General features: G+C 40.2%; 1 protein-coding gene across 1 annotated transcript; it reads right to left on the reverse strand.

Moving 5' to 3' along the window:
- On the reverse strand, positions 1–12,034 carry LOC146392061 (endothelin receptor type B-like). The gene is made up of 9 exons (XM_084940874.1): positions 11,885–12,034; positions 8,261–8,766; positions 7,081–7,193; positions 6,791–6,995; positions 3,464–3,613; positions 3,032–3,165; positions 2,835–2,943; positions 2,675–2,747; positions 1–2,565 (listed from the first exon to the last, which is right to left on the reverse strand). Exons 2-9 carry the CDS (start codon positions 8,645–8,647, stop codon positions 2,459–2,461), a joined length of 1,278 nt encoding a protein of 425 aa, XP_084797000.1. The 5' UTR covers positions 8,648–8,766; positions 11,885–12,034; the 3' UTR covers positions 1–2,458.
- Positions 12,035–16,775: the final 4,741 nt, after the last annotated feature.

The following is a 16,775-nucleotide window of genomic DNA, read 5'->3' on the forward strand; positions in this document are numbered from 1 at the left end:
TGCTATAAAATGATATTTATTACTGCATACTAATATAAATGTGATTTCAGACATAAGGGGATATAAACATTTAACTTGATCGTCCAGGTCAAATTACCGACATGTCTCAGCTTGTTGGTCCCACTTACAAAGGAAACTTACAAAGTTGTACAATCACTTAGACGCAGCTAAAAGCAGGCTCAAAATGGCAAGAAATAGATTTTAATGAGTCACATACTGCATGATCAGCTGACTTGATTGATGTTGTGTCCAGGCGTTAAAATGATAAACATATTTCAGTGTGCTCTATTTCAGCCTTCCAAATGATCTCAAACACGTTGTCTGGATTCTCAGAATACGCACATTTCACGATTACTGAGAACAGTGAAAGCGTTTCTAATCACATCTTAGAAACACTGTACGGAAATTAGCACGCTACATAAAATGGGTTCATCCTGGGCTTTTCTTTATCACTGGACTGAGTGTTATTAATATTGGCACTGTCCCATTTTCTTAAAATGAACTGTAACATGCAATTTTTTCTCCCCAAGTGACAATGTTGTGAATACAGAATAAATGCGTTCCTTCTGAGGGGGAGTTTTTATATTAGATTTATATGTGATTATTAAGTTCTTGCATTCACTTTACTTTCAGCTACCTTTATCCTTCTCATTGTGAGATGACATTAGATTAGATTAGATTTTTCTTCAAAAAGCGTTTCGTTTGTTTCTGTTGGCTGGCATATAAAACAGAAACACAGCCACGGGGTAATTAACATGTAATGCACTTGCACATACACAAATGCTGCCAATGACATTGGTCAGTTACACAGGTGACTTTGTAGGCTCTACAAAGACTCACCACAGAAGTCTAGACAGACAAATTCATGCAGCACGGCCCCTCCCCCCACTAGCAGCTGAACGCATCAACAGACTTGGCAAAGCATCTTAAAAAAGACTTATATCCTGTCTTTCTGAGGAAGTTTGAGAGGTCAGTAAAACTCCTGTTTCAAACACATTAAGTATTACTTAGTTAACACAAACATTAATCTGACTGGCATAAATGTTAGCATTAGCCATTTAACTGTTAGCAGCTAACCCACGTTAGTTTTCTGTTATCATTAAGCTAGCAGCTATGACTAATAATGAAATAATAACGGTAATTTTGGAGCTAGGCAGCAGATTTTATCAGTCCTGCTTGTCTGTAAAGTTAATGGACTGTTAATTTAACACGAAGGCACATTTGTTTGTGTAAAAAAAAAAACCAGTTTTATTTCTCACTGGCAGCCTACCTCTTCAACTCTGTTCAGCAACAAAAACGTGGGACTAAGTCAACAGAAGCACAGAAAATGAACAGGGCTATGGTTCAATCCTTTGCATGAACCAGCATTGTTCTAATATTTTAAAAGAAGTATGCCTATTTTGTCATTTTGGTGTTAGAAATAGCATCAGGTATTGAGTATTTTCCTGAGTGTCGGAATTCTAGTATCGCGAAAACCCTACTCAGGACATTACAGCCCAGCCCTGCTTCGACTGTCTGACCCTGGGAGACTAATTTACTGTTTAAAAAATAGATAATAATGATAATAAGAAGAATATGTGTGCTCCTGGTCACACTCCTCGTTCAAAGCTGCAAGCTCTTCCACTGCAATTTCCCGTTTGGTCTCTGGGTCTGAGCACCCAGCTGTCATTCCTAGTAACGATCCTCAACATAAAAGCTGAGTCTGTTTGAAACAAAAGTCGATGGTTGCTCTCTGCACAAGTTACAGGTCCATGATGCCTCATTTAAGTCATGTCTGACCTCAGCTTTTTATGGGCTGTGTTGTGGAACTTTTTAACCTTCCCTTGTTATGTGAGTTTTAAAATCATTCACTTACATACAGCTTATCCAGCAAATTTCTTTTTCCTTCCAAAAAGCTTTTACATGGCTCAGAAATGTATTACTTAAACAGCTCTCACAAAGCATTTTCAGACTAATTTCCAGCGGCAGAAACATTATTGCTCTCCGATAGAGGTGAAATATTTGGCAATAATAACATGTGGACACCTCACGTCTTTAGGTAACACAAGCTCTTCGTGTGCTGTGTGTTGTTTTCTTAGAAAAATAGAAGCTACATTGTAAAATTACTAAGGGTCACAGTTTCCCTCTAGCTTTCCCCGTGAGGTAATAAAGCTTCAACAGGTAGTGTTTTTCAGTGCTTATTCATAGCTACACAAAATACTAAGGCTAAATATGATGGTAAGTTTGCACTCTATATGTAAATAATACTGTACATACATTTACATAGTGGTTTGAATAAACATTCTGTATAAATGCATTTTTAGTGTTACCGAGTTGTCCTCTAGAGAGGCCTCAGCGTAGGAATATGAACGTGTTTATGTAGCATCGGTTTCATCAAAGCTTTTGCATTTACTATTACAGCCTGAGGAGGCACACTTCCATTATTTCATCAGCATTTTGGGGTTGATCTTTGAGTCTTTCAGTCTGCGGCGAGTCCTGTAGAAGTGACTCCAGGTTCCCCTTCTGACTCTGATCTGAAGGCCAGTTTGTCGGCACTGAGACTGCTGTTTGTCCCTGATGGGAGCACTGGTGTGTACAGGAGGAGGTGTGCAATTAGTGTGTCTGTGTGTTTGCATTTATGAAGAGCTTGTGTATTTCTGACTGGAACGGGAGCTGGAGCGGTCTAGTCCGTTACCGTGGCATGAGCCCTTCCAGCGTCCTCGGTCATCCAGATGAGATGTTCTGTAACACCAGCAACACAGGCAAGACTACGAAACAGCAAAAAAATACATAAGGTTTAGACTTTTGACAAATAGGTTTTCTAGTAAAACCACATTTGTAATTTTATTGCATACCTGGAAACAGTTTTTAAACTTTTGGCTGACAAAGTAGAGGGCAATCGGGTTAATGCAGGAGTTTATGGAGGCCATGTTGATTCCAATGTAATCCATCACTAACAGGAAACTGACAGATAAAAAAGCCAAGGTTTACATGCAAGACTACAGGAAGGTTCAGAATGGAGGACAATGGCACTGGCTATCTACGTGCCTACCTGAGCAGCTCACAGCGGTCGGGGTCATCCTCGTCATAGACTGTTTTCTTCAGAATACGGCTGAGATGAAGGGGCAGCCAGCAGAAAGCAAAAATCAACACCAGGCAGAACACTGTCTTTGCTACTTCCCTCCTCTGCAGCACACGCACACAAAGAAATCAGAGGAAGAGTAAGGTGACCATACCCAGCTCTTGATCTAATCACAATTCACAGGTTACTGTAATGTGTTGTGTACAGAAAGAAAGTTTTGCTGTCATTGGTTAGCTGTATTTCACAAACTAATATAAAGATCCACTGCGCCAGTGAATTTAGTCATTAGTTTGAGTGACCAGTACTCTCTGAGAGTGATTCTTGTAAATTATAACAGACATTGCCATTGCATAAGCTAATCAGTGTAATGGTTCCCAGCATGGCTGTCATTTGCATCTCTACCTGCTTCATGTGGTCATTGAGTGCGATGCGCATGCCTTTTTTGCGGCTGAGCATCTCACAGGACATGAGAGTGTAGAAGATTCCCGTGCAGACCAGAGGGAAACAGAAATAGAAGCCAAACAGCCACCAGTCCTTCGCTTCCTTGTAGAACTGGGAAAAAACAAAACAAGGGTACTGGAAAAAATACATATCTATTTTTCAAGATAATGTCATGTTAAACCTGTAAGAGGCAGGTACAGTGCAACTTTGGTCTAAGTACATAAATCCATTTGTATCTCATTTGATCCACAAGTTTCCCAGAACTTTGTGTCATCAACATAATCACTGTTTTCCTGACCTGTTGTACATCTTTGGTGGATTAGCTGCGTCTTTGCTAATCTTTGCTTATATGGATAATGTTGATATTGTTGCTGATATTTCAGCTTGAATATTTACTTTGTTAAACCGACATAAAATTATGTGTATTATATTTTACAGTACTGTGCAAAAGTCTTGAGCCACCCCTCTGTTTTTTTTTTTTGTTTTTGTTTTTTTCCTAGGAAAAATGGAAATAGGTGAAAACATACATGGAAATACAGCATACAAGGAAAAATACGAGTTTGTAAAATTGCAACAACCTTGAAAGCCAAAACATGACAGAGCCTCCACGGTGTTTTACAGATGCTGCAGACACTGAACTTTTACATACATGCTGATGATGACTTTCTTATTTCTTAAGGACATAATTTTCAGATACAATTCCTCTGACATAGATAATTGGATACATCTTTTTTTTTAGGCCTGCCACTTCTTTTGCACCAAAACATCTTTTTGGGAAACACCTTGATGGTGCAGAATATTATTTTAATGCAAACATTATTTGGCTTCAAAAACTTTGCTGTGTTTTTCTGTTTTTTTCTTTTTTAATTCAGCTCAAGAAATGAGAACAAATAATGTGTTTTTTATGACAGGCTGCAATTAATAAAGTGCTAAACTGGGTTTTTTGCCAAGTTGTCTGTTATGTGTAGACAACATTTACTCATCCCTCATAGATTAATGTTAAGCAGTTTAACAAATGAAAAAACAAAGGGAAAAAAATATCCTCTAAAAATGTTCAGGCACAAGGACCGGACTAAAAATGTGTGATGATGCAGGCGATGTCCAAACTAAATAAAAACTTTGAAAGACCTTCAGAAAGCCTGGAGGACTTAAAAAAAATAACAGAAACTCTGGTTTCCTGGAGATTGTAAAGAAATGAGGAGTGGCTTATGACTAATAAACAGTACCTTGATTCATAGCAATAATCAGCTTAAATCTGACTGTTGATCAAAGCTGACATTGTAGGTTTATAAGATAATTCAAATCCTGTCACCGATGACGACACATGAAAAGCCAGCTTCCTGCTTTGTTTCCACTGAACTCTGTGGTTCCTTCCTTCAGACTTAAAAGAATCAAAATATCTTTGTGATTTTGATCCTGCTGCGTGGCTTTATCAATGAACTGTGAAAAAGTAATTTGACATGTTTTGCCTGCAGTGTGTTGTATTGCATTTCTTTGCTTTCACTAATAACTTACTGGCAGAGTGATAAAAGGAGCCTGATTAAAGAAACACTCTAATTGTATCATTGCTGTCCAGGCGCTTTACTTTGAAGAGAACCATTCTGTTGACATTTGCACTCGAAAGTAACATCAGGTGCAAGCTGAATAGAATCCAAGGGGTTTATTCCCCCTCAGCCCAATCCTAACAGATTCAAATCAACACGCTGGATAACTTTGACCATGTGTTTGTGGGATAATAATCCCTATCAAACATTTTGAATTGATACATAACTCCTCTCTGCCAAACTGAAGTTGTTTAGATCATACATCTCAGAAAGATGTAAGTATCCAGCTGTTTGGAGTTTTTCCATGTTGCTGGTTTTCATATTTCCTCAGCTAAGGTGGAGGTTCAGACGGCAGACAAATTAAAGGAAAAATCTGAACCTTTGACCCGGCAGCATCAAACATTTTAATCCTGATGGGAGAGGTCACTTCCTCGCCGATCAGCTGCAGCAGTTTCACCTATCTGCCTATCGCCTAACTTAGATATTGTGTGTTGTTCTTCTTCTTTAAACTGTCACACTGTCTGTAATTGTTGGCAGGATTATTCAAAGACTAACAAACTCAATTTTATGAAAGTCGGTGCAAAAGGACAAAGGACATGGCGGAAAGAAGAAGTTTAGTTTAGTGCAGATCCCGATCGCTTTCTTTAAAAAAAATACAAAACAGGACAGTGGATTTTTTTCCACTTTTGGTGTAGACCACTGATCTAAGTGGGACTAATGTGCAGCTGCAAGTGAACAGGAGTTCTGTGAGGTACATCCACAACGTTTGAAGAAGGTACCTATATCATTTTAAGCTCTTTCTGCTATAAATTAGGTTCAGCCTGGAATCTAACTCTTACCACATTCTTGCCAACAATCATTACACACGACTTCTCCGGGCAAACTGATGTTCTGTGATCAACACATGGAGCTGTGCTGATGCATTTCTTCGATTTACAACAGTTTAGTTTTTCCGTACTGAAGGCAAAATGCCTGAGACATGTTGTTGTTTCTACACTTCGTATTTCTCAGGCTGTTTATCATCTGTTTTGCGAACTGATGGTATAAATTATAATGTTATGATTTATTCTGTTTATAGCAAAACACTAGTCACCTTTAATTTAATTCAGTTTTATTTATATAGCACCAAATCGCAACCATAGTTGTCTCAAGGCTTCTTATATTGTAATATAAAGATCCTACAATAATACAGAGAAAACTATCCAACAATCACATGACCCCCTATGAGCAAAGCACTTGGTGACAGTGGGGTGAAAAAACTCCCGTTAACAGGAAGAAACCTCCAGCAGAACCAGGCTCAGGGAGCCATCTGCTGTTACTGGCTGGGGGGGAGGAAGAGCTTGTATGTTATTTATTGTGTTAAGTGTCCTGCATTTTAATGAGAATGTCATCATTGCCAGCTGTTAGCCCAGTATTTAAGTGATTTTTAGAGAATGCTATCAAGCTGACATCCTAAATTAACATGGTGGACAACGTGATCATGTTGCAGAAATAAGAGTATAGGCCAAAATGTAGTTCTGTATTTACCGTAGAAGAGTTTAACAATATCTTGTTAATTTCTGTGCACAGTGATGGAAATTGGGAAACCAAAGGTAGCAAAGGACACCTTTTTGCAACAACTAACATCTTATGACCTTAATACGTTTATATAAAAAGTACTTGTGCAGTTTTTCCACCTCATACTGGTGACCTCTACATTGTGATGCTGTAAATTTTGACTTGACTGTGACAATCTGGTGGTTACCTTCATAAAGCTTGTGGTCTGTTCTGGATGCAACAGGCAAACCCTCAGCTTGGTGCCTCTGTATGGTATCTCCAACATGTCGAATGCGAGCGCCTCGGGAACTGCCAGCACCACAGCAAGCAGCCAGATCAGTGTCACCTCCACAGCTTTCCACAGTGGGATTCCCATCCCTTTCACCCTGCTCCATGATGTCACTGCATGGTAGCTATAAACAGAGACATCCATTAGCTGATTTTAATACTAACACTTATCAGTGTCTATGTATGTGTGTGGAGTAGTGGTGTACTCACCGGTCAATACTGAGTGCGCACAAGCTGAGGACGGTGATTCCCACCGACGCTTTCTGGATGAACGGCATCAGCTTACAGACGTACACGCCAAACGGCCAGTCCTCGGCTAACAGCTGCAGGAAAAAGAGACGGAGAGGAGAGAGTTTTGTAAATGTAAGAAGTTCACCTGTGTAAACATGCGGGCAGACCTCTTTGAGGTCCATTTAGGGGTCCTTCTTTCCTCGTGTCTTCTTTCATTAATACAGCTTCTAATGCCAAAAGCAACAACAGCATGTTCCTCGTGACTGCCAAGTCCATCTCCCAGGGGTAATAAGTTCTGCTCAGGGTCAGGACAGCGTGTGTAACAACAAATTATGGCCACACATCTGAATATCAGAAGGGACTTTATATTTTTCAGCTGCTCACAGCAATCTGTACTGTTCGCTAATCTATCAGAGGTTGTAAAGCCTTCGCACTCTAAATGTTTCTTCATTAAATCATGCTGTTGAAATGCATCTTAATACTCCCACAAAAAAGTTTCGAATATTGTTTTTTGGTTTAATAAGCTCCTGCAGGCTGGGATTGTCTGGCTGCACTAAAATCTCTGACCATTGGCTAGTGCAAGTGAATAAAGACATTTCTATGAAAATCCCAGCATAACACTTTACATCTGCCTTTTTATGGGTTTGACAATCCCTTGAAGTTTTAGGTAGATAAGTCTGCAACATCAAATCTTACAAAGCAATAAATAAACCTGATTTATTTATCAGGTTTACATTTAGGCAATGTAAACTGCTTTAGCTTGAAGTAATACTAAATGAGATGCATCCTCAGCTTTGGTAATAAACTGAATCAATATTAAGTTTTTACATATTGTGTAAGTCAGCTAAATTGTTTAATGAAGACTTTGTCATGCGAAACTTTCACTTGTATTAACAGTGAATTGAATTTTATTCAAAGATATAACTGTGTGATTTTAACAGAGCAAACAGTTTCTGAATTAGAGACCTGAGAGACAGAGATCACATAAAAGTGACAAACTCCAAAATGAAGCCACAAAAAACAACAGACAAACAGACTCATAGCTGGCAGAGGGGTAATCCAGCAACCAGTGGGTAATGTAGCTATGTCCATCTTTTATGTACAGTCTATGTTAAACTATGAAAAGAATCATAAAGACACATAGTATAAATCTGGTTACCTTGTACACATTGATGGGGATGGCGATGACAATATATAACAGGTCTCCCAGTGCCAAGCTGCCAATGAGTACATTAGGTCCATTCCTCATACATTTGTTCTTATATATGATCCTGAGCAGTGTTGAGTTGCCAATGATTCCCATGACAAAGATCAGGCAGGATATGATGGTGTTCACATATTTGAAGGCTTGCCTGATCTCCGTGGGTTTTATGCACATGGGGGGGTGCGAGCTCCGTGGTCGGCCCGGCTGCGAGGGTGGAAGAACAACTGATGCGTTGTTGTTGGCGGGTTCTAAAGCTTCAAGCCCACTTTGGGAGTCACGGACGAACCTGGAGGCTGCAGCCTCCGCAACCATCAGAAGACACAGCAGTGTGATGGCCCTCATCTTCACAGAAGCCTCACCCAAAGGTGCACAGAAGTAAGAAAACACACACTTAAGGCACACACACGCATCCACCCACTGGGCCTTGCTCCACAGCTGGCAACGTCTGAGTCCAAGTTGTCCTGCGGAGAAAATAGTTCAACCATCAAAACAGAAAACTTGCTGCATGTGTGAAATGAAGACAAGCCTGCCAGGATGCATGCTGAGGTGAAAACCAGCAACGATGGTGAGTTCACCGCTTTGGACTAAAGTATTTCTAACAAATGTTAGATTCTCAGGGCGCATAAAAAGATATTTATGGTTGGAAGAGGATGACTTTTGATTCATCTAGAACGCCAAAAGCACGCCTGTGTTTTTGTTTACCCTATAAAATATGTACTTGTTGCTGATCCTGTGATTTTTCAACTCGGGGTTCACATTTACGGTTCCGTACAAAATAATTATAAAAATAACTACTGAATGGATTATTAAAAAGTTTACTACAGGTAATCATGCCCCTCTGAGCATGACCAACATCACCAGGTGCAAATTTAAATTTCTCCTGTTGTTGGTTTATGGTGAAAAATTTTTTTTTTGAAGAAATTAAAAAAACGAAACCTGTTTAACAATCTCAGCGACCCCTGCAGTATGTTCATGGATCAAGTAAGAGCAAAATCATCCCCACACCAATGAGCCAGCCTATTGTCGCTTGATCCTCAGGTCTAAGTAATTATAAAACAAAGCAAACATTTCAAGCACAATCCTGAGTAAACAATTTGCTCTTGAATCAACAGGCGTCACAATATATTTAACTGAGTACATGTGCACGTATATTAAACACATCATCACAGCAGCGTTTTTGTGTGATGAAAAAGAAGCTGTAAAATAAAGGCTGGTGAACAAAGGGAGCAGGAGGGATGAAATATTGATGAAAACAGTGTTTGTGTGTCCCGTGCGCTCTGACATAGATTCTTTCTTTCACTCATAGAGGACTCTAACTTGGCTATGAGCCCTCTCAAGAATCATGCCCCCCCACCACACACACACACCCTCAGAATGGCCTGGAGCGTGGAGGGATAAATGGGCTGATTGACGAATACAACCGCGTCTATAGAGACACGCTATCGGGGTGAAGACGTACACACATGCTCACACACCACACAGACACACTCACACACAGATGGGTACAATCTTCATCTTGGCGCAGATGAGCAAACCTCTTTGACATGATGGTTTGGAAAGGCAACAATTTGCGGACACACAGTTACTTTTAAATAATCATGTCAGAATACACTTGCATTTGCAAAATTTAATGCAGATGCACTAAAAGAAGCAACCTACGCTTGAGCGCATGCACACACACACACTCGCTCAAAGACAACTGCTATTCATAAATGCATTTGACTGAAAAACACTAGTTGGTTCTGTTCTCACACACAAAGACAGAAAATCACATGGGTCAACTCACACACATATCACAAGAAATCAGTTTTGAAAAATGTGGCCATCGTCCAAACGTATGTCTCAGTCATGTGAATGATGCCTTTGTGTTGTGTAACATGGCAGCTCATTAGGCTATGTTAGAGCAGAATTGTCTGATTTAATTGGAAACCTGAGTTTTAACTGGCCCAATCCTCTTAATCTAATAGATTTGGCTTTAGAGACCATCTCCAACCTTTAGCTCTGCTGGCTCCACATCTGAAGAGGTTGAGAGAGAGGGAGGGGGAATGTTGGCAACCAGCTGAGCAGCAGTGGAAAGGATATTGCGGTGGTCAGATAGTGTATGCCTGTGCGTGGGGGCTGAAGGTGGGAGCGCAGAGAAGTGTTGAAAACTGTGTTTTTAAAAAACAATGAAATGCAGGAAGACACAAGAGGCCAGGACAGGAGAAAACTGACAACTTGATCTACCGTACAGTTTGGAAGGACAATAAAATAGGGAGGAATGCACAGGAAAGGGAGAGCCAGAATGAAGGAGGGGGGTATCTGAGCTACAATGAAGGAGAGGGCAGAAGTCATGAGAGTGACCTCAAAGTAAGAGATGGCAGGAAGATTTTAGGAAGCATTTATCCTCAGCATAAATTTCCAGGATGTCCATGATGTGAGGAAATGACATCAAACTGTCTTCACTTTCTTGGGATCTTCACATTCTGAATTATCCGAGCAGCACACAATAAATGTGACTGTTGAAAGCAACATGTGGTTTTCATCCCAAGCTGTGGAAAGGAGGTGGCTTAATTTTATCATTAATTTTATAGCGCTGGCCAGATAATTAGTTGGCAATAAAAGTGCAACAATCAGATAAAGCTTCGCATGCCTTTATGACTGAAATGATTCCCTGCGGCAGAAAACAGCCGCTGAAAGTTATGCATTTTTTTTAAAGTGAGAACACAGTGCGCGTAAACCTGAAAACTCTATTTTTAGACAAAAAGCTTGGGAGCTTGTATATCCGAGCAAACAAATCCCGCATAAGTAAAGTTTGTGGGAATATTTGTTGAACTTCGTCACATTGTCACTGCTGTTTAGAAGCGCAATGTCTAAAATCCAGTGCACATCATCACAGTGCCGTTTTACATGGCTCTGAGGGGATAAAAACCAATGCTTCCAAATGTTTCCAAATCCACCGAACCTGAATTTAGGTAATAGTTAAACAGCCTCCTTTAAAAAAATCACTATTAAAGTGTTAAATGTTTCTCCGACAGTGCCCTGCAGGATCTCCAGGGTGAAAAGATCCGATAAATCCTGTCTAGCAAGAAGGAAAAGCTCTTCAAAGCTTTACTCTTTTGATGGTGTTGTGATGCATTCATGGCACACATTTTAAAGACAAAGCCTGCGCGCTTGCAGGTTCTGGAAGCGACAAAGGTCGCAGCCTGAGATCAGTTGGTGATGCGGCGCACAAGCCGCTCGTTTTCAGCTCTGCAGCTGTCCGAAAACTACACGATCATGCAGGAGCATCAGAGGACAGGCTGGAAGTAGGTTAAAGCATTCACCAAGTCCGGCACAAAGGACTGAATGGGGTTCAAAACAGTAAATATAAAACTCTATGACATGGCAACAAAACATATTGCAAAGTGCAAACTTCAAAAAGCCCGGAGAATGCAGTAGCAGACGCACAAGAGCAGTTAATAAATACACAAAACTGCAGATAGATAGATAGATAGATAGGAGTCTAGTATAACACAACATACATTTGTTGTTGCCTCTCCATATTTAAATTGAATCAAATGTTAATTATTAAATTAATACCAGCTTCACTCGACTTACCGGACCGCGCTGTTATGATGTGCTCAAACTCAACGTTTTAGATCAATATTCCTCTGATTGGCCCGATTCTGTTTGTGTGAGTTCCAGGCGTTCAGAGTTCACACCGTGCTTAACTGTGCGTAAAACCTCCCCTCCCTGCTCCGCCTGCGCTCTGAGCAGCCTCCCGACAAGTCGAGGGGGTTAAATACCCAAGCCGGGAGGTTGCGAAAGCAGCCAATCAGACACAGCCATCCTTTCCATTGTGTTGTCAGGATGAATGCAGGAAGACTTTTGAAATACATCTTTTCAATACTGCAGATGAAAAGCGTATCGGATTGTTCCAGCTGATAACGCACAAATAATAAATGTGTAATATATGACCTTTCCTTTGCTGTTTGCTTGTTTTATGGGAATCTTTTTTGCCTTCAGCCGTTCTCCACTGATGAGCCTCTTCAGAATAATCGACTCCATCTCCAGGGGAAAACTGAGGTGGGTTGCACCAAATCTATCTCAGTTATTAAAACACTGATTCACCTGGACCACCTATGGGAAGCCTCATTCATCCATTCACAAACACACTGATACTTTTTTTAAAGATAACATTCATCCACACACTCACACTCCAATGGTTGTATCAGGGGAAACTTGCCTAAGTTTTCTTCCACATGCAGGCTAGAGGAACCAGGGACTGAACCACCAACCTTTCGCCACAGCTGCCCCCGTGAAATCTTTTATCATTACTTTAACTGCTGTAATATGATCATTTCCCCCAAAATGGGTCAAATAAAGAACGTATTATTTATCTTACTGTCCACATGACTGAAAGATGATTACACACGAAATGAAAATATTCACATGATTTATTCAAATGGAGGAAGTTAGCGTTGTAACTGAACTCGGCTATTGAGGGTGGGCAGTTGCAACAGTGACACATATGCTGTTATAAAAATGTATCCTATGTTTATGATATGACTTCATGCATGACTCTAATATGGAAACATCTTTAGAGGCTGCAGGATCTGAGGGTTTCACACCTGCCTTTTGCTGTTACTCTAACCTGCAGGTGTGAACTTAACACTTGTTTTTATTGCATGCATTGTTGTTACTTTGATGACTAAGTGCTGTTTAGGTATTCAAAAGGTGCAACACATGCATTATCAAACAAACACAAACACACTGTGTGCTTTCATTTTTTTTAACAATCTTAGAGTTTAACAATTCAAAACATACAATAATGAAATCATTTCTCTTTGTAACAAATGCATGCTTGCACACTTACCCTCTGCATATGTGAATCCTTCACATCACACACACACACACACACACACACACACACACACACACACACACACACACACACACACACACACACACACACACACACACAAACAAAGGACCTTTCTGTGGAGTCTGTTTAATGGCACCCATCCCCTGCTCTATTTTGGGACGCGACTATTCCTGGTGCATCATTATTGTCATTACCACAGCCTCAAATTATTAAACCATTAACAGACATTATCACCATTACACACTCCTTAATGCAGCATTGCTCTGCACCTGTGTGTGCTTGAGGAGACGGAGGAACCGAGGAGAGGATGTGTTGTTGTGCTTCTAGAGAATTTGGCCTTGGCAGATGCACATAGGCACTTTTTAAAGCTCTTCCTTCTTCCTCCTCCTCTACCACAGGAAGCAGCCAAACTCTGAAGTTGGAAAGCAGCAAATACGACAGCTCTTCAAGTTGGAGTCTATTTTGTTTTATACTCAAAAAAGAACAGAGGTTGCAAAAAGACAATCGAGGAAGAGAATGATTGATCTTCATGTGTGAGTTAAGTTTCCATGGCTCCACCTTCAGGCTGATGTCCAGTGGGAGGAACCTGATGAGCATTTGTTGGATATGATGTTTCTTGCTGCACAATAAGCCTCCTGGGGCAAAACTCATCCCCAAACATATTAAGACTCTTTAAAAAAAACATCAAACCCCTCTCATCATTGCTGAAGTTTTTCTGCCGCTTAATTTCTTTTCACCCATCTGATCTATTTTTTTTCCTGAAGGCACACAAGTGCACAGTTCATTCGTCTTTCTTCAGCTGTAATGTGATAAATCCAATTTCAACACATCATGTTCCGCTTCCAGAAAAAGCACAAAAAGAATCGTTCTTGTATCTTTCATTTATGCCTGCTCAACTTCTTGAACTCTGGAGTTTTTTAAACTTTGGAAATAAAGCCACACTTCTTCATCATGCCACAGCACCATTACTCCATCACTTTGTAAATAAGGTCTTCCCGCAAACTCAGAGATGTTTGACATCTTTTTGTAATGAGTTATGTTAACTGAAAACAAATATCTGTGGGTTTGAACAATGCTTGGTCACCCAACATTAGTTTTTAACAATTGATATCACCGAGTTCATATGATTAAAAAACTTAAGGGGTGCTGGATCTAACCTGATGAAACATGAGGAGTTTATCCAGCAGACAGGACTGTTTTAACCTGGCACCATCTCTTTTTTTTCCCTTTACCGCTTATCCGATCTTGACTGTGGTGGGGCTGGAGCTTATCCCAGTTTACCTTTGGGAAAAGGTGGGGTGCAAATTGGAAAGGTTGCTAGTCAAGGCTTCTGGCACCACCTTAAATAACATCAAAAACTCAAGAAGACTCTGGAGATTCTTTGTGTCAAATTTTGGCTTTGTATCTGATAAAATTAAAGATGAGCACTGCAATATGAAATCCTGCACTGGCAGAAAAATGGAATGAACTTGATGACTGATTACATTTTTGTTGATCTGAATATCTGAAAGAGAAGTCTTTTTAGGGTGTAGCTAACCTGACAATTTGCATAATGGGAGAATATGTAAATTTTACTGGTTAACAATACCGGCCAGCACCAGCAGCTCGAATTAATCTCTTCATGTAGGCTCGTCACATGACTTTTGACATAAATCTAGAGAGGCCAAGCAGTACGAGCAGTGAATGCACCGTCTTCTTCTAAATGTGAAGACAAATGGAGGCTAAATGTTTCTTTTCGCTAAACTAAAACTTAATATGTGCTTATAAAAACTTACAATATATTTTATTTTGATCTGATTTTAAAGCAGAAAATATGAAAACAGTAAAATCAGGTTTTAGTGGCAATATACATGCATACGCCAGCAAATACTGATAAAATAAAAAGAAACTTCCCAAACCAATACCATCCATCCTCTGCTCAACAGGGAAACATAGCACAACTGTACATAGATATAAGTACAAGTTATTCTGATACGTCAACACACAAATGCTGGAAGAACCATCACCTTCAGATGACAGGAAATTGGTTAGGATGCTCAGAAACAACACAGGAACCACCATGAAATATGAACTCCTGAAACACCAGTCTCACTGCCCACAGTGAAGCATTGTCAGTAAAACATCGCCAAACACTCAGAGAGGCTGATTAAGAAAGAAGCACCCACTCGAAAATCAACACCTTCAAGCTCAAATGGCTCACATGGACAAGCTATGGTCAGACAAGACAAAGATTAAGCTATCTGGTCACAATGAATGGTTGAGCTGGTTGTTATATAGCATGTCCCATCTTTACTTGTGTTCACAGTAGTAAAGGTTTTCAAACCTAAGAAACTGTACCAACTATCAAGCACGGTGGTGGTACCATCATGCTCTGGAGCTTTCTTGCAGCCAGTGCTAATGCTGCATTGAACAAGGTGAATGAAATAATGAAGACATTCTTCAACTTCATCTTAAATCAGCAGCTAGATGGTTGAAAGTTGGATACAATTATATGTTCCAACAGAACAAGGATCCCAAAATCCCAAATCCACTGCTAGGCTAACACATGGAGACAAATAACATTCACATGGCCAATTTATCACACTTAACCCAGCATGCATGACTCTGAATTATGAGGGGCAGCGTGATCTCCCAAAGGAAACCCACAGGGAGAACATGCAAACCCAACACAAAAAGGCTCCAGTCAACCAGGAGGTTTGGATTAGAAGAAGTCCTGCTGTGAGGTGACAATGCTAACCAAAAAGGCAAACATCTCATTCTGTTTGCATCTTATTGTGACGTTTACACCTTATATACAGTTTTTGCAACCGTGAGAATAGCCTGCAGGACAAAATCATCAGGGGATTGCATGCAGTTTTGCTTTTCCTGTTTCAGCTCACTTGCTACCGTCAGCTTTCACTGATAATAAGAACATAAAGTACTGCCAAATGCCAGAACTGCTCTTTTTACAACATCGAGCCTTCCTCTATTGGTGTGCTGCTGTGATGTAGAACATAGCAACCTTAAAATGCATCCCTCTGGCTCTTGATGTTGTATCATTCGGGTGTTAAAGGAGAGATATTTTTTCAGTGGTGAGTATTAAAAGTTCTGTTTTACACGCTAATCATTTTTAAGGAGGGGGTGCCTTTTTGAAGGTAGATTGAAAAAAACAGGAAAGGCTAAGAGGAAAGTTCCTTGAACTAGTAGTCAGACTACACTATGTGCTGTAAGTCAGTGGTGCCCAACCCCCGGGTGAGTCGTTTGGTACCGGGCCACGAGAGTTGAGGCTCAGGTGTGAAATTTATGGTTTTCGGGGGTTTTATCAGTTTTTATCGTTATTTTTTTATCGTTGTTTATCGTTAAGTCTGTTTCCCTGGGTCTTTTCCCGTGTGTTATGAATAAACCTTCTGTTTTTTTGGTACCGGTACTGGTTTTATTTTGTTGTATTTATCCGCGACACCTTAAAGGCCGGTCCGTGAAAATACTGTCGGACATAAACGGGTCTGTGGCACAAAAAAGGCTGTAAGTTATAAGGAACAAAGTTATCAGATAAAGTGTGTCATTCCTTTTGTTTCTAGACAAAGTAGCTCAATCTGATGTGTTTTGGTAACTTTTACAGAAAGATCCAATTTCCTAAGGTCCAGA

The sequence above is a fragment of the Perissodus microlepis genome, chromosome 2 (assembly GCF_051167445.1).
Source record: "Perissodus microlepis isolate ML-2025 ecotype Zambia chromosome 2, ASM5116744v1, whole genome shotgun sequence".
NCBI lineage: Eukaryota > Metazoa > Chordata > Actinopteri > Cichliformes > Cichlidae > Perissodus > Perissodus microlepis.

Excerpts from the sequence above, each read along its gene's own strand:
- LOC146392061 (XM_084940874.1), bottom strand. The coding sequence starts at position 8,647 with ATGAGGGCCATCACACTGCTGTGTCTTCTGATGGTTGCGGAGGCTGCA. Across the intron at positions 3,614-6,790 it reads AGACCACAAGCTTTATGAAG|TTCTACAAGGAAGCGAAGGA; the intron begins GTAACCACCAGA and ends GTTTTTTCCCAG. Across the intron at positions 2,748-2,834 it reads AGTTTAAAAACTGTTTCCAG|TCTTGCCTGTGTTGCTGGTG; the intron begins GTATGCAATAAA and ends GCTGTTTCGTAG.